At 37.3% G+C, this 21734-nt stretch overlaps 2 protein-coding genes and 1 long non-coding RNA gene across 3 annotated transcripts; 2 read left to right on the forward strand and 1 right to left on the reverse strand.

The window, feature by feature from the left end:
- Positions 1-58: 58 nt before the first annotated feature.
- Positions 59-3274, forward strand: Elp4 (Elongator complex protein 4). Its single transcript, XM_071720144.1, has 5 exons — positions 59-942; positions 1474-1661; positions 2096-2727; positions 2791-3003; positions 3077-3274. The coding sequence occupies exons 2-5, from the start codon at positions 1484-1486 to the stop codon at positions 3188-3190; spliced, it is 1137 nt and encodes a 378-aa protein (XP_071576245.1). The 5' UTR covers positions 59-942; positions 1474-1483; the 3' UTR covers positions 3191-3274.
- A 3384-nt stretch (positions 3275-6658) lies between these two features.
- LOC139781296 (CD63 antigen) lies at positions 6659-18206 on the forward strand. The gene is made up of 6 exons (XM_071720147.1): positions 6659-6943; positions 7199-7417; positions 9454-9636; positions 10001-10213; positions 15887-16094; positions 16258-18206. The coding sequence occupies exons 1-6, from the start codon at positions 6881-6883 to the stop codon at positions 16314-16316; spliced, it is 945 nt and encodes a 314-aa protein (XP_071576248.1). The 5' UTR covers positions 6659-6880; the 3' UTR covers positions 16317-18206.
- A 1318-nt stretch (positions 18207-19524) lies between these two features.
- Positions 19525-20605, reverse strand: LOC139781297 (uncharacterized). The gene is made up of 2 exons (XR_011720480.1): positions 20496-20605; positions 19525-20402 (listed from the first exon to the last, which is right to left on the reverse strand). It is a non-coding gene; the product is annotated as an uncharacterized lncRNA (long non-coding RNA).
- Between the last annotated feature and the right edge of the window lie 1129 nt (positions 20606-21734).

Consider the following 21734-nt stretch of genomic DNA (forward strand, 5'->3'; position numbering starts at 1 on the left):
CGGGGGCCCTGGGGCACGAACCGATCCGACGCGACCGCCGCGACGAATCACGTGTCATCGAGCGTCGGCATCGAGCGCCCGCGCGCGATCTCGTCCCCCAAAACAATTACATAACCTCACTTTTAACCCCCGTCTCTTGTGTGTGCACGCACGCGCGCGCGCGCGCACTCGCGCGTCCTCAGTCCGCTCCACTCCGCGTCGTCGCAAAGTCGGCCCAAGACGGATTCCCTCTTCACCTCCCTCTCGCTTTCTCTCGCTCGTCGTGTCGCTGTCACGCCGGATGCTCGCGCGCGATCGTCCGCGGCGACGAAACGACCGAAACGTAGACGCGTGCGAGGCCGCGCTTCGAGATCGTTCCTAGCGAACTCGCGGTGCCATTAACAGAAACTGCGAGTAGGGTACAACGACGGGAACATACATCCCGTTCAAACGGCGAACCGTAATTGCTGCCGCCGCGACGTAACCGCCCTCCGATGGCGACGCGGGGAACCAGTCAAACCACCGCGCGGCGTCCAACCGCCGATCGCCTTCGCCCAACGTGGCGTCACCGCTCGGTGGACGTCGGTACTGCGAGCGGCCCAGGTGTCGGTCCGAAGCAAACAGACTCGTGTCACGAGAACGTGCTCCCGAACGATTCTGAACAATCTGTGAACGCCTCGCGTTCCATAATTACAGAGTGTACACGTTGTAAGAATTTGGGTCTTTTCAGGCTGTTTTCCGCACTTGCGACTTATGACGTCAGCGCTACGCCGACGCGAGGAGAACGCACGAGACACGTGACAAGTTATTCATCCGATGACGTATGACTCGATTGACTGTTGCGGTGTAATCGGCTCGTTGAAAAATTTATGTCGAAAGTGACGTAAAGGCACAAAGTACCTCGATCGATCGAACACTAGCAAGTTTTCGAAGCCTGTGAGAATCTTGCGCACGTGGTAAACGGTAAGCTCAACGTCATTTCGGCATCGCATGGTTTCGATTTACTTGCTTCAAATTCGAGATTTTTCCGTAGCCGAGTAAAGTGTCAAGTTTCGTATTTAATTTCTAAAATGTATATAAACTATAGAAAAATTTCGGCAAATTTTCCCACGGTGCAACAGTTAGAGCGCGCTCAAATTATTTTGAAACTTTTCAGTCTACCTGAAGCACACGTTTTGCACGAGATTCGAGACGTATGAATTATTATCTTACATTAAAAGAATCACAAGTGAGATAGATGTAAAATTAAATAAATATTCTACACTTTCAGAAGTAAAACAAGCTTCCTGATGCCTTGCTCAAGAGTTCCCTAATATAAAATATATTGATAGTTGAACATTTTATCTTGGCACTTATTATACATTTATTTATTTGAACATGTGCTTAATGAAAAAGGAAGAATTTTAATATGGAAAAAATAGCAGCATGAAATATGATTTTATACATGGTTTCAGATTGTCAATACGTTAATATTTTTAAAAATTTGTATTTCAGATAATTCTAGATGGCTTCAGATGCAAAAAGGATAATTCCAGGAGAGATAAAACCTAAAACTAGACTGCCGACCATATCAGGCACGAAACCTTCTTTAAGAAATTCACAGTTGCTCATTTCAACGGGGATACCTTCCTTAGACAGTACGATAGGCGGAGGTTTACCTATTGGCTCGATACTTTTAATTCGTATGTATATTTATACAATTATGTTTCTTTAAATATTTAAAAGCACTGCATACGTATACATGTGATAAATATTACCACATGCCTCGGTAGTCGAATTGGTACGACGCCCTTCACGGAATGAGGGAGGTTCCAGGTTCGAATCCTGGCTGAGGTAATATTTTTCGCAATAAATTCTTTACAGTTTTTAAAATAATTAAATCGCGTCGATTTAATTCCGGGGAGGGAAGGGTATTAATGTTCGAACGATAGCTGTATTTCAAGTCCGACAAATAATCGGCGCGCAGTTTATTAAGTTGGAATATATGTATATGTATATTATGTACATGTAATTTACTTAAATATAGAATATATGAACACCAACACCTTGTTACGGCTCAACGCTCCATTTTCTTCGATTGATATATATGTGTGTTTAATGAAACGTTTATTTGCAGAGGAAGACAAGTACGGCTTTTACGCTAAAATCTTATTAAAATATTTTATGGCTGAGGGAGTAGTCATTTCTCAGCCTGTACTAATTGCCTCTCAAGATGTCCAACCTTCTCAACTTGTGTCGGGATTACCTGCAGTTGTAGACGATTCAGAGAAACATATAAAACCTACAAATAATGTAGACGAGCCAATGAAAATAGCTTGGCGATATCAGAATATGAAAGTGGTAGATCCAACCCCTGCGGAAGGTCAGACATTTGGTCATTATTATGATCTCACAAAACCGATGCAGCAGGATCTCTTAGAACGTGCTAACATAAAACAATGGCAAAATAATGAGGAAATGACGCTGGATAAGAATAGTAAATTTGAGAACGCTGCATATACTGACTTATTATGCACCATAGAGAGAACTTTACGCGATGGACAACATTTTCTCTCTGAAGCACCGGATGAAGAAACGAAGATTTTAAGAATCGCGATTCATTCTCTGGGATCAAGATTATGGCTTAGTGACACGGAGAAAGATTCGAATCGTGACCTGCTAAAATTTGTATATTGCTTCAGAGCACTTTTAAGGCAATCCTACGCGGTCGGCGTATTAACTATACCAGTTAATAATTTCGATAATACTGTAGGTATCAAGAACTCTCTTATTCCTGTTACAGTGATCAATCTTACAGTCTATATTTTCCAGGATAACGTAATCGAGAGACTTGAGCATTTGTCGGATATAGCGATCGGATTAGAGTCGTTTGCGGGGTCTGCAAAAGAAATCAATCCATTATTTAAGGACTATCACGGTCTTTTACACATTAAGAAATTGTGCGCGTTAAATGGCTTATCACACGGCAGTTCGCAATACAGAGATCTAGTATTTAAATTACGCCGTAAAAAGTTCCTCATAGAAGTTAGTAGATTTTGATGTTTTGTTTCATTTCAAATTGGTGTTAATATAAAATTTTATATTTATCCGTTTTTAGGTTTTACATTTGCCGCCCGAATTTGAGGATACAACACAACGAGAGCAAGATGAGTCGGTAACACCTAGCGTTGGATGCACGAGTGGATCTCATAAAAGTGCACTTGATTTCTAGGTTCATGAATTTTATACGAAATTAAATGTGATAATTTTAATGTATATTTTTTATTGAGAACATTAAATTCCTATTTTGTTAAAATAGTTTATTATTTCAAATTATAATTCCTTATATTTTTCGCATTTACCTTATCCTTCATAAAATGTTATTCTAAAATCACTACTTCAAGATATAGTTTGTGCCTTGCAAAGTTCGCCTCTTAACAAGCAAGTGGTAAAACAGAATTTTTACGTACGCTTAGGTCACGCCTATCCCGTTTAACGGGAAGTGCGTGGTGTGGCGGCTGAATTAATGTAGAGAAGAGGAGATAGGCTTCGTGAACACTTACAATAATGCGCATAAAGTATCTTTTTGCCATGTTACGTTGTATCAACCTCCAAGTTCATTTACACCGTAGGAATACAATTTTTGATGGGAGATTCCTATAATGAATACGAAATCTCCAGAATAATCATTTACTATGTAATTAATATCTGCAAAAAAAATTTTATAACAGCATTGTAACGTTTCTTGATAACTTAAAAATATTTCTGTATAATTATAAAATAATTGCACGATTAATAATTCAATTTTTTATTATAAAGTTATAAACAATCGATACCACGAAGAAGTTATGTCGCACAATATCTGAAAATTTAATAATTTTATAAAAATAATATTCTTGTCACATTTCAGCTTTGCACACAAAACTGTTTTAAAATGACTAACACGATTTTTCGACCTTTTTTGTAATTTTTCTGAAACTTTTCGAGATATCGCGTTGTTATCTTTAGTACCTCAGAGCAATTTAGCGAAATACTTTTTGTACAAAGGATGAGACTATAAAAATTTAATATCTTTCGCCAGATAATAACAAGATAACGCATTCAGACACGTGCCATATACTATAAGAATTCGAATAAAAGAACATTTAATATTATACATAAGATAATCTTAATATTTAACTAAAACAATATATTATATAACATGTTATTAATACTTGACTAAAATATTAAATAATAATTTACGAACTAAGTGAAACGTGTTGTTAGATAATAACACATGCATTCAGACGGAGTTATATACTCGGTTAAAATTTTTTTTATATAAAAACTATTCCGTATAAATATATTAAATTCTATATAAAATATATCCATATATCGTCTGCGAATAAATAATACTGCCTATGTGACATTTTTCTGCATATGCACTTTTGGCTTCGATTGTTCATTTGGGCCAACACTGGCACTAGCCTCCATAAATACATTTTATTTACAGATGAGTTTCAATGTTTATTCAAAAAGTTACATAGTTGTTGAATGTTTCATTTTTTGCATAGTTTTTTGTCTCTTCTATATAAACTTTATTTATTGTCATAAGCGGTATTATTTATTCATTGTTGACGATATATTTTCTTATATATATGATCTCGACTGTTCGCACATACAGAAAAAATAATAAGAAAAAGAATAAAAAAATAATTAAGAGGATAATTTTTACATATTTTGATAATTTGTTATTTTCATAAAAAATAAAGTTTGAGGAAATGAGAAAAAATTGTCCATATATAATCATATATAAATGTAAAAATCGTATGCAAAACGATTATATGATTATACAAGGTGTTAAATTTCAAACGCGTCGAACATCTCGATAACTAAATGAAATATCGAGGTCTGGTTTTTTTCTAGGTTGTACTGTTTCGAGGCGAACAAATTCTGATAAAAAGAATTTGGCTTTGGATGGACGCATTAAGATAAGATAAAGGTCAAATTCATTTTTAAAAATAAAACTCTAATTTTTTAAACATCTACGCCCTTATTCTCACGATGAATTCAATGACTATACACCCAAGGTGATTGGAGGTAAACGACAAAAGAAAAGGACTTAGAAAAGAAAAAAAGATATATTTTAATGCAAAGCAAAGAATAAATAGACTTTATTAATAAATCTTTAAATAAGAAAGAAAGTAAAAGAATCGAAGTTAACGAAAATTGTTTCTCTTTGAAAAAGAAAATTCATTAATCAAAGTATTCAAAATGTTGCCCTCTTGCATTTATGCAAGCTTTGCAAAGCTTGCTTCGTTGAAAATCATTAAGCACTCTTCGATCGTAATTCGCCTCTTGAAATTATTCGAATAATTTGGCACGCTTCGCGTATTTATTCCATCATATTTTCCCTGGTAGTTGATGAAGGATTAACATAAACAATTTCTCCAATTTGACGCAGGTCAAATGACGGAAGAGAAAAACTCAGGAAGAAAAAAAACTTTATTAAAATAAATCTTTATAAAACTAACGTTTTATGCTCTTCATATAGGTGTAAGCTATTGAAAAAAGGGCAACATTTTGAACACTTAGATTAATGGAATTTTCTTTTTCAAAGAAAAAAAGAATTTAATTAACTTCGATTCTTTTACTTTATAAAAATTTCTTTTTTCTTATTTCAAGATTTATTAAAGTCTATTTCTCCTTTGCTTCATTAAAGTATATTTTTTCTTTTCTAAAAGTTTCTTCCGTCATTTGACCTCCAATCACTTTGGGTGTGTATAGTCATTGAATTCGTCGTGAGAAAGGCTACAAACGTAGGTGTTTAAAAAATTAGAGTTCTATTTAAAAAAATTTGACCTTTATCACCTTGACACGTTCATCCGAAGTCAAATTCTTCTTATCAAAATGTTGTCCACCTCAAAACAATACAACTTAAAAAAAAATACCGAACTTCGATATATTTCATTTAGTTATCGAGATATTCGGCCTGTTACGTTTAAAATTTAACACCTTGTATATAGAATATTATTTTTATTTGATTACAATTTTACTTTTGTAAAAGAAACAATGTAAATTTATTTTTCTAATTATTTTTCAATTATTCTTCTTATTTTTCCTGTATACATAAAATCGTCATTTTGTCGTCATTTTGACATCATTTTGACTTTATTGTGATTTACTGTTCTACTTGGGTATGGATAGAGATTATACAAGAGAAAGAAAAAACATACATATATATATATATACATATTTTATATATAATTTATATTTTTTATATTTTTATATAAAAAATTTTGTACCGGGTAAGAATTTGAGTAAAAGTATATTAATACATATAATTTTAACATTTAACTAAAACAATTAATATATAACATGATATGAACATTTGACCGGAATATTAAATAATAATTTACAAATTTGCATAAAAACCATATGATACGAAGACGCATTTGGGCGCATCCTCCGAACAACAGAATGGTCGCCAACCATTACAAGTTCCCCTTGCCGTTTGGTGAATAACTTTTGCCGACTCGAATCGCACACGAACCGATCGTCGGTGCAAATGTCCGTGTGTATGTATAAATTTTTCATTCCCCCTCCGGTCTTTTTCCATCCACACCTTTCTACTTCCTTCCGGTTCCGTCCGGTCGGTCGCGCATGAGAGCACGCAAGCGCGCTTACAGACCCCCGATGCTGTTGTGAAATCCATCCACCGCGCACCGCACACGAGGGGGTTTTCAGTTCGTGAACATACGCGATCGGGTTCACCTCGAATACCGGGTTGTAATACACAGTGTAACTCGACAAATGATTTAACTGTGCAAGTCGAACTATTATGCGGTGCGCCGAGTGCGATCGGCGTCGAAACTTTATGTGACCAAAAGTTATCTGCAGGTCGTTAATTGTTCATTAAGAAGCCAACACTTCGAACATAACGATGGGAACTAGAAGATTAGCCATATCGCGCGCTTTTGTTTGTTGCTCAAATATAATTTTCTTGGTAAGTTACCGGCCATTTATTTCGGACGTGACTTTAATTTAAATTTTAATAAATTTTGATTAATTATAAAGACATTTAAGAAATATACATGTAAACATATAGATAAAATATTGTGATGGATGTAATATAATACTAATGCGATGTAAAATAGATCGATATTGAACCGCCTCTCGTTTTAATATAATATGATTGTTGTAAGCGGTTTAGCAAATCGATGAAACTTGTGAAAATTTGTTGTTTTTCTCTTCCTTTCAGATGTCAGGTTTCGTGTTGATGTCATTGGGAGGATTATTATTAGCCGATAATGAACGGATTTTATTATCGCGTCTGCTAGGACCTGGTGACATTCACCCCGATCAACCACTCTTCTATTATTTGGCTTTTGCTATAGTTGCATTAGGATTTCTCATCGCCATCACCGGACTTCTCGGATGCTGGGCGGCTTGTCTCTTTAATCGCTGCATCACGATCTCTGTAAGATCTATTTTTTAATTTTTTTAACAAATCCTCGTTATATTTATACATTCTCAAAGTGCAGTTTAAATGTGCTTAATAATTTTTAAAATAATCTTTGAGAACAATGTGTTATTATTATTTTCGTTTTATACTGACATTAAATAAAAATAAAATATATGCAATGTCTGAAACGTTGTTTAAAGTCTATATATGTGGACAATGTACCTCGACTCTAACTTTTTGTAACAATCTTTTTTCGTAACGATAACTTTAACGGTATATAAGCTAGTAAAAAATATATAAATAGTTTACATATACCGTGATGTCGACCTCTCCTTCGCATATTTAAATAGGAAAGAATTACTCGTTCAAGTTAAAGTCTTTGTTTATTAGTTATTGCGAGTACGACGTATACTTGAATGCATTAATCAGTTGTGTTTCATGTGCAACGTTCTGTTGTGAATCCACTGTTGTTGCTCGTCGAGCCTATCTGAAACACCAGATTTCCTACTTTGGGTTCGGTCATGCATCGTTGCCCGGAAACGGATCTGCTTGTATGCAGACACGCGCGTAAATAAAAGGAGGGCGCGTTCGAGCGCTGCGTAAAAACACTAATTATCCGCTCGTGGTTCGGACGAACGAGAGTTAGTTCGCTGAAGAAATAAATGCCATCGTTTTACCCATTTTTAAACACTATTTAAACAGTTACGAAACATATCAAATTGGATATATACAAAATATGAAAATATATAGAAACTATATTATAATTATTTTAAGCTAATATTAAATTAAGAAGTTAAGCAAATAGATAAGAAAAAATACGACACCATATGTGATATCTTGAAAAGTTGTAAGAAAATTTACAAAATAGGTCGTGTCAGCTATTTTAAAACAGCTTTGTGTGCGAAGCTGAGATATGGACTATAGGGTATTACAAAATGACTAACATTTTCTATTATTATAAAGATTTAAATTATCTTTCTACAAAAAACAGCGTTTTAATAGTTAATTATTTATAAACTTATTAAATTTTCAAATATCGTGCAGCATACGATTTCCTTGTAATATCTGTAAAAATATACGTATACAGGATGTCCCATTTTAACCTTTCCACGCAATTATCCACCAAACTGTTGTTTGTTTTGTTCGAAAAAATATCTGAAATAGAACTTACTTTGTTTCGAGGGGGACATTTTATTATAGACATAAGTCTTGTCTAACAAGTGGAGATGCCTCCAAGATTTCAAGATTTTTATTTTATTAAATAGAACCCTCCATTTTTTAATTTATCACCTTTTTCTATTAATCAATTTGAACAACTTTCGTCTGAAACATTTTTTTATTACCTAATATTTTTTAGACATTCAAGGAAAATTTGGTTTCAATATTTAGCTTACGATATCTCAATAATTGTTTATCGGAGGAAAAAGTGGTACAAGACTTTTTGACTTAATTTGGTCTCAAGAATATGTTGCTGCATTAATGTGCGAAAATAGAATATTGTATAAATTATGTTACAACATACATAAGTGTTTACAAAAGTTGGAGCACTATTGCAACAGCAACTTGAGACCAGATCAAGTTAAAAAATCCTGTATTATTTTTCCCTCGGACAAAGAATTATCGTACTAAATTATCGAAAACTAAATATTGAAAAATTTACAGAATTTTCTTTAAATATTAAAAAATATATTAGGTAAATAAAAAAATGTTAGACGAATAAAAATAGACGATAAAATAAAAAATAAAGTCTTATTTTTAAAAAACAAAGGTCATCTTGAAATCTTGGAGGCATATGATTTCTTTGTCTCCACTTGTTAGACAAGACTTATCTTATGGAATAAGATGTCCCCCTCGAAACAGAGTAAGTTCTATTTAAAATATTTTTTCGAACAATAAATAGTTCGGGAGATAATTGCGTGGAAAGATTAAAATAATACACCCTATATACAATGTTTAAAATAAATGTAGGTATGTTATGACGCGCAAAATTGCAAATAGCTTGGCTTGTTTGCGATCGATCTTCTGATCTTCTGATCCTTTATGTTTTCCAGTATCTCTTAACAATAATATTGTTGCTCTTCGGTGAATGCACCGTGTGCATCATTGCTGTCTTCTGGCCTCATGTAGTGGGGATCGACGTAAGACCGGCACGTCTGATACGCGCTTTACAACGCAGTTATGCTGTACCTGGTCGTGAACAATTCACAGCTGCCCTCGATCTTGCACAAACAACAGTAAGTTTATATGTCATCTATCTAAAAGTAAAGATATAATGTTTGCAATTTTCTAACGATATATTTAAATATTCAAGAGCATTGTGATTAAATTGATTACAGTAGCCTATATGCCAATATTTCTAGACAAATTAACATAATGAAAACTTTGACAAGTAAGATTATATAAAGTGCAAAAAGAGATTCTTGGTGTTTCATATTTATTAAGATTAGAAGAGACAAAAGATACAAAATATACAAAAAGAAAAAAAGAAAAAAGATCTATCTCAAACACTTTTTACGTGGATAAAATATGTATTTACTTTATATAATGATACCAAAAGAGAAAATGTACGCATGTCATTGTCGTTCTGACCACTTACAGTTCGCCTGTTGCGGCATAAACGGAAGCAGCAATTACGGCACGTCGTGGTGGCGACTGCGGGAAGTCGGCCGCAGAGAATTAGTGGTGCCTCTCAGTTGTTGCACCCTGAATAACGCCAATGAGACAGGCTCCTTCCTCAACCCCGAGCCTGCCAATCTCACTCTCTGCCAGGCTCTGAACCCTGCCGAACATCAATACGCCCGACACACTGCGGTATGCGCGATAATGAGGAAGTTATTACTCCTTTTGCCGTCATGCCGTGCCATGCCATGCCATGCTGACGCGAGACGAACTTTTCGAATCGGTTCGCATTAAAGACAGATACGGAGTTCTACATACCAAACGGGAACAAATACGTCTTCAACATAAAATATCGACACATCATTGAAGCGCTATATTTACATGAGGCTTTATGACGCTATTCTCGTTTCATGAGAATGAAATTCCGTTTAAAAGTTATTGCAGTTAAGAACATTCCTCTTGCGCGAACGTAAACGCAATAATGCGAGATAATATTTGAGAAAAAAAATGCAAACTCTAGGCTCATTTCGAAAATTAGCATATTAATTAATTTTTCCTCTGCGGCCGTGGTATTCGGTGCTCCGATTTTTCGCGCTTTGTCCGAAAGTTTGCGATAAAACCGGCATGACTTCGTATACGAATACTAGGAAAGGGATGTCGTATATCGATTAATGGCTTTGTCTTGATAAAGACCTCCATAACAAGGCTGCGAGAGCAATTTATCAGAATGCGGGCAGCCGGCAATGACGTTACGTTATGGTTGCACTTTTGTAGAATTGGCCGAAAGATAATAGAAATCTCATAGAAATATGCGCAATTATGATGAGGTCGAAGATGTAACAAAAATATAACCAGTAAGTATTCGACATTGACCATTTATCGACGCATCGACGTCGAATCGATGTCGATTTGACTAATCATTTCTGAATAGATATATTATAACACAATTATCACATCGTGGAAATATTGTTACATCCTTTTCTTAATAATAATGAATTTATAGTCTTGTTATAAGAAAAATTATTAGTCCCGACAACGTGGGTCGTGTGCGACCTACGCGGCCTAAACGGAAATTTACTGAAAATCGGGCCAATAGAGAAAGTGTTAAGCTCTAATAATTTCGTAAAATGATTTAAATTGCATATCTCTCTAAACACGAGTGACTTCGTCACCGGTCAATAACAACAGCGGTTCGGACAACAAAAGACAAGCTGATACATCTCCGCACCCAAAAAAAATATTCTACTCATAAGTGGGGAATTCCTCTAAGCATTTCTTCTAAGCAAAAAATCTTACATGAAGCATATTTTTCTTTAAGTAAGACGTATTACTTTATAAAAAAGTGGATGTGTGTTATAATCAAGAGTAAATTCCTCTATAGCAAATTCTACTATAATAATCCGAATAGCCTCTTAAAATAAGAGGATATGCAAGATATTAGTGGCACGCGCGTTTGTTAAAAAACGATTGTCTTTAGCTACGCGATGCGTACGCCACCACACGAGATGATGTCGACGAGTGTGTGGCTGCGTGCGAATTGTGTGCACATTGAAGTGTAGTGCTAATTATAGTATTCTTTATTATGAACGGGTGAACGAGATGAACAAGTTTTTGATGGAAGGACATTTAGGCGACTACTAGCCCGCATTTGAGAGTGAGTATTTTTTCCTATTCTAGTAGTTTCTGTTTAAAGTTAAAAGCTAGATCTATGAGACGTAAATCGTAATTAGGGCCAAAGCATATAACATGGCGTAGCGATATACGACAGTCATAATCAGTGGACGTAAGTAACACACAAGCTTTGACATATCCTGATTGTTAAAATACACCAAAGCTTGTGCGTTACTTACGTCTACTGACTATGACTGTATATCGCTACGCCATGTTATCTATACACCGAAAAAATCATATTCTACATTATAGAATAATCCGATAAACTACAGAGTATTTCCCACTAAAATAACCGCCAAGTATAATATCCTAAAGGTGAGAGGATTTTCCTCTAATAGGTAGTATAATGAAATATTCTAATGAATTAGAATATACCAGATACCTCTAATATGAGTAAGTAGCTTAGTAATAGAATATATTCTAATAATATAGTATACATATATCCTTTAGTATATATCCTTTAAATGGATTAAAAAAGGGTACTCTTCTAAGAGTTAAAATACAATGAAAAAAATAAGGAATTACACAGAAATTAGGAATAAAGACTTTAATAAGATAAGGATATTCCTTATCCTTATTTTATTTAAATCTTTATTCTTAATTCCTGTGTAGTTCCTTACTTCTTTCATTGTATTTAAGCTAAAAAGATGGAAAGAAAATACAAAATGCCAAAAGTAGACAAGTGGAATATGCAACGTATTTTGTATAATTCTCATACAAAATATCTGTCAAATAACATACAACTCTATAAACGTTAAAATAAAAAAAAGATACATGAATCACTTATACAAATAATCTTACAACTACAATATATGCTTAAAAGTCACATAAGTGTTCCCATCAGACCCCACATGAGCAATAGATTTTCATTTTTATCCCTGTCTTTTTGTTGATCTTTACTGGCTTCACACTGAGCCCTTGGTCTTGTTTCCAACAAGATTTTACGTCTAAGGGCATGCGTCACTGACCAATTCGCCAACAATTGAGGCCAAGAATCCCGGCTTTCATGTCTCAGACAGCAGTCTTTATGGCAGGGTCTTCTTTATTAATGCATCCTAAAATGTTGGGAGAAGATTGCTATTTAAAGGCAAAATTTAATTCAGCGCTTACTAATAATTTCTGTAATTACGCTACAACTTTCTTAAAACACTATGAATTTATTCCTAAGATAAATGAAAAAATACTCAATAGTATTATAATCGTGGTCTAGTTTGATTCCAGAAATATGTGAATGAAAAGAAAACTTTACCTTCTAGCTTAGCCGACTTAATAATCTTTGTCCTTTCCAGTGCCTCCGAGACACATTGCACTGAAGAAGAAGGAAGGTGGAGGGTTCCAGCGTCCTTCTTTTGGAAATTGTATTTAATATTCTTTACTTTATTAGGTAGTTTACCCTGGGCATTCCTATGCGTTGTGTCAGGAGGAATGTAATAAATAGCCTGCGAGATAAAAGAAATTTTCACTAAGATTGCAGTTGTTTACATTGACAATAATATTTATAAACAAAAGTAGTTTATTGAATCTTCAGAGGGAAAAAGAACACAGATATTCTTCACAATTTCTGCATATTCAAACTGGGATGGTCTGCAATTCCACAAAGAGTAAACATTAACTTTTATGAGAACATATACTGGACCAGCTAACACTGATATTCTTCAAAAATCATTATTAGTACTTACACATAATTAACTTTCAACATCTCATGAACTACAGCGTTTGTTATTGAAGATCGATCCCTCTCATTTAGCGTCTCTTTCAGCTTGTAGTTATCCACCGCTGCCTCTGACTTTAGGTCATAAGTCCTTAAATATGTTTCAAGATCCTGAAAACACAAACAATAATTAAAAACAGACAAAAATTAAAGATGTGCAAAGTAATTAAGAGAGTACATATATATATTAATTCTTTCAAGTGAGCAAGGCCCTTAAAAGAAGCTAAACGTTTGTTTGGTTCATAATTTGACTTTAATCTGCTCCTTTTTTTTACCAGATGTTCGCTCTCATTGTCAGTGTCAGATTGTGCTGATATTGAGCTCCCAGCTCTGGAATCTTCGAAACTCCCAGTTTCCAAACTTTTAGATATTGTCTCTTTTTTCTGAACGGCCTTAAAAACAGAATAACACAAGTTACAGAAATGGAAAACGAGGAGTTCCGTACCATCAACCTACTGAGCAATCTGACAAGTTACTTGGTTAGCTGATTTACCTATTATAAAAATAGCATTGACAAGAGGAAAACATTAAAAAAGTCAGACTTAGTAGATTAGCATGGAACTCCTTAAAGTTGATAGTATTTTTCATAAAAGTTTTACCGTATCATGTGTATCATGATTGATGATTATCAACAACAGAGATACATAGCTCATGCTGAGAGTGAGATATCACATGCTAGACGAATACTTGTTTTGGTAGTTAGTAGTTCTTACCTGATCAGTTTCTTTACATGACTCGACTTGCAACACGGGAGAGAAATAAGTTTTCCTCCTCATTCACAAACTCACTATTTTGAATATTTAAAATAAATGTCTCATCAATGTCTTTCAAAGTTAAGCTCTCTGTATTTGTATAACTCTCTTCAATCTATGACAGACAATTTTTATTAATATGTACAAACATAGAAATAATAACATGTGTTGGTAATTTTTACATTAACCCTAGAAAGCTAATACTTCGTAAAATTAACGACGCGTAAATATAAAATGTATATGGCTAAGAAAGCAAAGCAAAATGTTGTTTTAAACGTAATGGACGTTAAATAAGGTCAGAATTTTTTTGCTTCTTTACAATATTGAAAGAAATACATTTATATTATTAACCATTAAAAAATACCAATAAATATCTTCTTTTAAAGCAAAACAGAATGGTCATCAAAATGACAACTACGCGTTAACTTTAATGTTTCTGATATCTAATGTTAGTTCTCTAGAGTTAACGGACACCTCATCGCCGATGATCTTGACCTTGTTATATATGTTATAAGAATGTTGATTAATGTTTACTTTGTTTTAATTACCGGTCTCATACCATTAAAACACGTACATTAATTAATATCCTTGCAACATATATAAATTAAGGTTAAGGCAAAGTATCCGTTAATATAAATAATTACCCACATGTATTCATGCATGATATTATACTATAATATACCTTTCCTGATGCGGCATTCTTTCTTAGATTTAACAAGCTGTCTTCGAAGTCTGCCCGAAGGCCAATTTCTGGGATAAGTTCTCTAATCAAATCTTGCGTGAGAACTGTCAATCTCCGCATTGAATTTATTTTTTCGTCTACAGTAAACAATCAAACATGCAATACATTTCAACACAAAGGAGCAAAATACATAATATCCCGCTCAATAATGTAACTGTAATATAATAAAATGTGATACTTATGTGATACTCACACTTACATACTTTCACAAGAATTCCAATTCGTACTTACTCTCAAAACGGCTGATTAATTCACATAAATTATGCTGAAGCAGCCACTCTTTCACTTCTTCTATTTTTTAAGAACAGCACTAGGTTACGTATCAGATATCACCACCGTATATTACAGCGCGAAACGCGAGCAATATATACGAGCTTGCGTGAGCACGAGTGTCATTTGACCCCGCATTAACCGCATCACCGAAGTAGCATTTTAGAATATTTTCTTTATTTTAGAAACTATTCTTAACAGGAGACTTTTAAAGGGGAATATTCTAAATTTTTTAGAATATTCGATTAGAGGAAAGCTTTAGAGGGTTTTGTTCTAAAATCAAGAATATGATTTTTTCGGTGTATGCTTTGGCACTAATCATGCAACTACGATTTACGTCTCATTGTCGATCTAGCTTTTAACTTTAAACAGAAACTACTAGAATAAGAAAAAATAATAAGATTGAATAAAGAATATTCGTTTTAAAGTATTATTATAAATGCTATAAATAAGATTTATAAATAAATTTATAAATTTGATTTATGAGAAGAGGAGATTCCTCTAGCATTAAGAGGACTGCAATCTTAAGTCTAGTGTCTCATGGTTAGAGGATATTCCTCTAGATTTTAAAATATCTTCTTGAGACCGTATTTCAGAGGAAAATCTTCTAAAATCAAGCAGGAGCCATTAAACAACAGAATATTTTTTTTGGGTGCGGTCAATAATGTTTTAATTTCGATTGTTATGCATTGTATATAATTTGTTCATTTTATATTCAGGGTTGCCTTGAATATATCGAGAAGTGGACGCAAGATCAGGCTCTGATCCTGTTGGCTATCGTATTAGCGGTCATATTCGTCGAAGTCACGGCGCTTCTCAGCATACTTCTCGCTTGCTCCCGAGAGAACAGGAGAAGTAAATCGCAGGCGTCAACTTTTACCTCCACGCAGACTTTAAGCCCATTCACTGAGAGCGATCACGACTTTAGTAAGAAGTTCTTCTTAAGCTGCAATTTTAGACAGCGCAATTTCGAAAACATTTTTGAGTATGCTTAACTTTATAGGAAGAATATTTCTATCGAACTTCAGTATTCTCGGAATTATTATTCACTTCCATCTTATCGTGCTAATGTAATTTGCCTGGATTACAGGTATAGGCATCGAGAACAGGATGCATACGGCCGGAACGACGTTCGGTGCCAAATCATGAAAATGGCTGGAGGGCAGCGAAGGACGGACAGCAATCGATGTCAAGGACGCGAATAAGCGAGAAACGTGTAACGATACTAAACATAGCGTGTTAGCGACGAGCGGAAAGAGCATAATTGAGGAATGGCGAAATCCTCCCAAATACTCCGAAGATTTGTTGCGAAGCGATCAAGTGTACGAGGAACGGGCGGTCGACGTTGTGATCGATGACCGTCCTTCGGATCTTCTTAAAAGGCATCCACGGTGCGCGTCGCTGCCAAGGATAGCAAACGACGACGCGAATAAAAATAACGATGACAAATTGATTAAGATTAAAAGACCACAAGGTGGTGGCACAGTTAGAAGCATCCCTATTAAAGATTATCAGGCGTCGATCGCGCATAACATCGGCACTTTGAGACGATCCGTGGCACCTCAGTCGCAGTTCGAGTCCCTAGTCTCCGAACCCGAGAAAAGCGTTTACATGCCGTTAAGGAAGAGAGTTCCTATAACTAGCAGTTTGCAGCACCGGTCCGCATCGCAGACTACGTGCATCGCCGCGCAAACCGTGGAAGCGGATAACGGTCCGAGAAAATCTTGCTGCTTTTGCGACAGTCAGCACGATCCGCGCGGCTTCTATTGCGCCAACGCCGATTCGAGCAAGCACGTTGAAGACATTCGATACTTTAATAAAACGGAGGATCAACGATCGCAAGACGGTTCCGATATAGATGAGTATTTCCGCAGAAGCTCACGCGAGAGATTCAGCTCGAATGATCACCGGGTTTCGAGACGCACGCGTGAATCTTTGGGAAACATGAGAACGATAACAGCAACCGGTACGAAAAACGAGAAGGCGCAAGCGGAAGAGGAAGCACATCAGGCATTGCAGTTAACGGAGGGTCATGTCGGTCAGAAAATATCGGCTTACGAACAGAACGTTCGGCGTAGCTTGCGCGGTTCTAGTCCCAAGTATCGATCGCTCTTCGAGGTAAAGGGACATCGTACCATCGGTGTACCGTTGGTGGGTATGCACAACGCTTGCGGCTTACCTGTCGTGGCTTCCTGGCACGACCACGAGCTTCTGGATTCTCTGCGGATCAGCCGCAGACTCGCGGGAACTGCGGGACCCATTTACAAGAGTCCTCGCACAATCCCGAACGTGCGACGTCGGGCGCAACCGAAAAGGAAGGCGCCGCAACCGGATCGCGGAATAATCCATGCGAGAAACATCGATCGTGGCATTAAAAGATCGACGATCAAGTCAGCGGGGTATTTGGACGCTATTAATGGCAGCGGCAGGTCCAGGAGGAGGCATCGTCGCTCATCATTTACCACGACGAAGGTGGGATCGCTGTCCTCGAAAAATTCCTTCAAGAGGATGCCTAGAAGATATGGAATTAAAACGAGTTCGCTGGTGGATACCTTTGGCAGGAAGTCGATTAAAGGAGGAAGCGCGAAACGGACGACTTTATACGCGAAGGACGACGGCGAAGAGCCGGTGCAAGTTCTCAAGAGCTTATGCTTAAATCCTCTGGCGCGTGTCAATCCAGAAATGGACATGATGTGGTGAGACTCGTAAAGAAATTAACGTATCTGCTTATTTGCTCTTATCGATTAATGCATTTATACGTTAAGTTATTTAAGATATAGAAGTTAAGTACCAATTACGCAAGCGTTAGGTATCGTTTGTTTAACTATTTAATGTTAAATTAAACAAACAAGATATAAAAACAAGCTTTTCATTTATTGGCATTTCCATTAACTATCTCTTATATGCTTCTATTTCTCGTATATTATGAATGAATTAATTACATCGTCTAACTTGTGTAAATATATATTTGATATATTATTGATATTGGATTTTATACTTGAGGTTTCATAATAAACGGAATCCTTTGTTGCCCTCATATTAAGGTATATCATATTTTATCTTTATCACATATTTAAACCAAACATAAGACTTTGTTTCGCCAGTAAATATCTAACAATAATGATTTTTTATTCAACTAAACTATCATTATTTAATATAGTTATCACGACATTTCGATCATTGATTTTGGTCCTTTTCAAGTGTAAATCTATAAATCACAAATTCAATAATTAAAAAGCATGTAAAATTGTAACTCACAACACTAAAACTGACAGAAAAAACGCTACGATACAATAGACTAAAAATATTTTTTAAAAACGATAGATTATGAAATTAGTAAAAAGCATTTCACAAATATCTCTCTAATCATGACATTATGCCAAAGCAAGTTAGGAGTCTAGAAGCTGAATTTGAGCTGCTTAAATTAAATCATAATGGTGTTTTTATGCAAACATATACAAAAAAAACCGCAATGGAGAAGAGCAGATATAATTGTCATTGCTTAAACAATTATTTGTATAAACAGTTTTATCATTTTAGGCTATTTTATTTTGAAAGAATACAATAGAAAGTTATAATTAAAGTTAATTACAATAGAAAGTTAAATTTGGAATTTTTCTGTACAAACTATGAATATATATTTTTAATTTAAGAATTCAAATAAAGTTCAGTAATTCAATAAAAGTAGACCAACCTGTAAAGGACCTCCATCAATTATAATCAGCAGTTCTCTTTTCTTCAAATGTGTGCTTCTTTCTTTTTTTACATATTTTCATCGTACTATTTATAATGCGTAATGTGTATACATATATGTGTATACATAGGTATAAGCATTACGTATATGTACCTTATATTTATTTTTATTTTATTTTTATTACTTTTGTTATTTTCAATATTATTTTATTATCTTCTTAATTCGTTAGTAATAGCGTTATTAATTTTAGACTACTAATTCTTTATCCGTTATATCGCAACGCTGGCGCTAGCCGCTACCGTACCCCATGCGCGCCGATTCGCGTTTAACACTACGCAAACTCATTACGATGCCTACAATAACCAGGTGTAAGGTTCTTCACGCTTCGTGTCGACCGCCCACTCTACCACCCCAAAATTAACCCAAATACAACAAGTACAGTGGTCAAAACGCGAAACGACGTGTCGACCACAGAGCGGAAGCGCGACCCTCTTTAGGTTTGACCGTGGCTCTGCTGCGTATCGTCTCAAGACCCGCGGGGCAACGCTTAAGCACTCGGACGGTTTGGGAGGAATACGATCGGCTCGCGCCTCTCATGACCCGGTAATTATAACGACATTAGTAGCGGTTTCAGGGACGGGGTAAATTATTTAATGCTTCAAATTCCGCTTTAAGAATTTATTTCGTCTCGCAGAAACGCATGAAAAGCGCGCTGGTCTAGTTTATAAATGGTGTACAAAACAAAAAAACTTAACGTAACCTAACTATGAGGATAAGGACAAAAAGAACAACTTAACTTGGACGACACCAAACACAAAAAAAAACAACTTAATCTAGCGACAGCCAATCTACGCGATAGCGAAAAGAGAAATAAAAGAAAAAAAACGCGACTCAGACCCTCGAAGTCCCTGGGCGTCCACCGCGCTTCCTTGGGGGTTCTGGCCCATCGTGGCCCCTTCCCTTCAGATATGGGTCCTGGGCTCGCCATGCCTCACCGCACTCGGGACAGGAACGGACCGTGTATCCCGGACGTCCGCATCGGAAGCAAAAGCCCCGTCCACGAGGCGTGGGGAACTCGTACGCGAAGTGGGCGGGGGAGCCACAGTTCCAGCAGAGCTCCCTTTCCGCTGGACGGACCTCCCCCGGTCGGGATTCCTGGGCTGACCTCCGGAATACCTCTGGCCAACCGGGTGACTGCCTCAGCCACCATAGCATGTCGTCCCTGGCGGCGGGAGCCTCTTCGGTCGGGTCGGGTGCCGCGGACCACTGCCCGAGGTCGGTTTGGACTCCGACCTCCCTTGTCGGGGTTGCGTTTGACATCGTCCAGACGGTCTGCGTCGACACAGACCGTGTTGAGGGCCAAACTACGACACCTCGAGTGGTAAAACGCCGTTCGGCCTGGCGGCGCACTTAATCCCAGAATTCCTCCCACAATCCAGGGTAGTCCATTCGGAGATGGTGGAGGAGACGCCTCCACCGCGCTTCGAACTTCTCCTCTCGGGGATCCATTCTCTCAAAGTTTTAGTAACAGCTGCGATAGCCTACGAAGCGAGAGGGATATGATAGGGCTTTAAGTCCTTCACATGGATTTTCTCTATCGGATTACGTGGCAAATTAGCCAGCTCGTATACTACCGGTGACGTGTTGAGCGCAAAACCGTGATAGTCAATTCAGTCGTTCGTGTGAGGGGCCGGTCAGCTAGACCTAACGGTGGTGGAGGGGCAAGGTGATGCCGGGCAGCGCTCGAAACCCTGCGGGATGACGGTCAAGTAACACACACAAATCGCCAGATTTTCAGTAACAATCAATGACAAGATTTAGTGGAAAAATGAAATAGAATTAAACATGAGATAGAATTGAACGTGAAATAGAATTAAACCAGAAATAGCATTACACATGAAAAGACTTGAGATGGGAAAGATACAGTGCTGCGCCACGTTCAGCGCGCGAAAACTCGCAAAACCATGACTACGTGAAAGGGGTTCTGCCGCCAGTATACTGACGCGACGCAATAACGGACAGAAAATAACACGCGATAACATGCATATCACGCTTATCACTACGTGATCACATGTATTCGTGACAGCATTTAACGAAGAATAAGCGCGACAATATATATAATGCAATCACAATCATAAATGCTTAACGCGACGCAAGACACGAACGAGGGATACGAATACTTACACGAAACACACAATTCCACACGGTACGCAAGCAGGTACACCCGATCGGTCACTCTCAACGCGACACGCGAACAAAGAATTACGACGCGACCAAGAGGTACACGCAATGGCGCCGAACTCCACACGGCGCGCGACCATCCCTTATAGAACGCAACACGCGAACACCGGACGCGAAACGCGAACGTTTCGGAAACGCACTCGCGCCTTAGGGGCGAATCCACGAGCTCGCCGCGGTCTCCGCGCAGTGTCACATCAGCCTGCGGGGGTGTTTCGCGACTCCACACCTTCGCAACGGCATTCCGGAATCCGTGTCGACGCTTGGGATAGCCGGACCCCAGTGACCCCACTCCCGCCGAAGGGAGCTTTTCCCGGGTCCGATCGGTGCCATGGAGGTCGGCCGGGGCATCTCACTCTCCTTGGACGCGGAGGGCCTGCGACAGCCTTCTCTGTCACTTGCCCATCACGCGCTAAGTGCGTTTTATCGTGCGCCTTTTCCTCTTGGCCTCCTGCGATTCCAACGGTGACGTCCTTGTAGGCAGGTGTTGGCGAGGTGCCAAAATTATACAAAAAAAAAGGATCAGAAACGTAAACGAAATTATTAATTAGGCCCCCTGGAGATTTCGCGATTGCTCTCGCGGCTCGTCTTCGGGCACGAACCCGCGCGGCCGTGCTTTGTGACGCCGGGGCCGC

The sequence above is a fragment of the Temnothorax nylanderi genome, unplaced genomic scaffold, assembly GCF_030848795.1.
Source record: "Temnothorax nylanderi isolate EJ_2023f unplaced genomic scaffold, tnyl_v1.0 TNYL_tig0327_pilon, whole genome shotgun sequence".
NCBI classification, from domain to species: Eukaryota; Metazoa; Arthropoda; class Insecta; order Hymenoptera; family Formicidae; genus Temnothorax; species Temnothorax nylanderi.

Coding starts and splice junctions, on each gene's coding strand:
- LOC139781296 (XM_071720147.1), top strand. CDS start 6,881: ATGGGAACTAGAAGATTAGCCATATCGCGCGCTTTTGTTTGTTGCTCA. Junction 9,637..10,000: donor TCGATCTTGCACAAACAACA/GTAAGTTTATAT, acceptor GACCACTTACAG/TTCGCCTGTTGCGGCATAAA. Junction 16,095..16,257: donor TGAGAGCGATCACGACTTTA/GTAAGAAGTTCT, acceptor CCTGGATTACAG/GTATAGGCATCGAGAACAGG.
- Elp4 (XM_071720144.1), top strand. CDS start 1,484: ATGGCTTCAGATGCAAAAAGGATAATTCCAGGAGAGATAAAACCTAAA. Junction 2,728..2,790: donor TTAATAATTTCGATAATACT/GTAGGTATCAAG, acceptor TATATTTTCCAG/GATAACGTAATCGAGAGACT. Junction 3,004..3,076: donor GTAAAAAGTTCCTCATAGAA/GTTAGTAGATTT, acceptor ATCCGTTTTTAG/GTTTTACATTTGCCGCCCGA.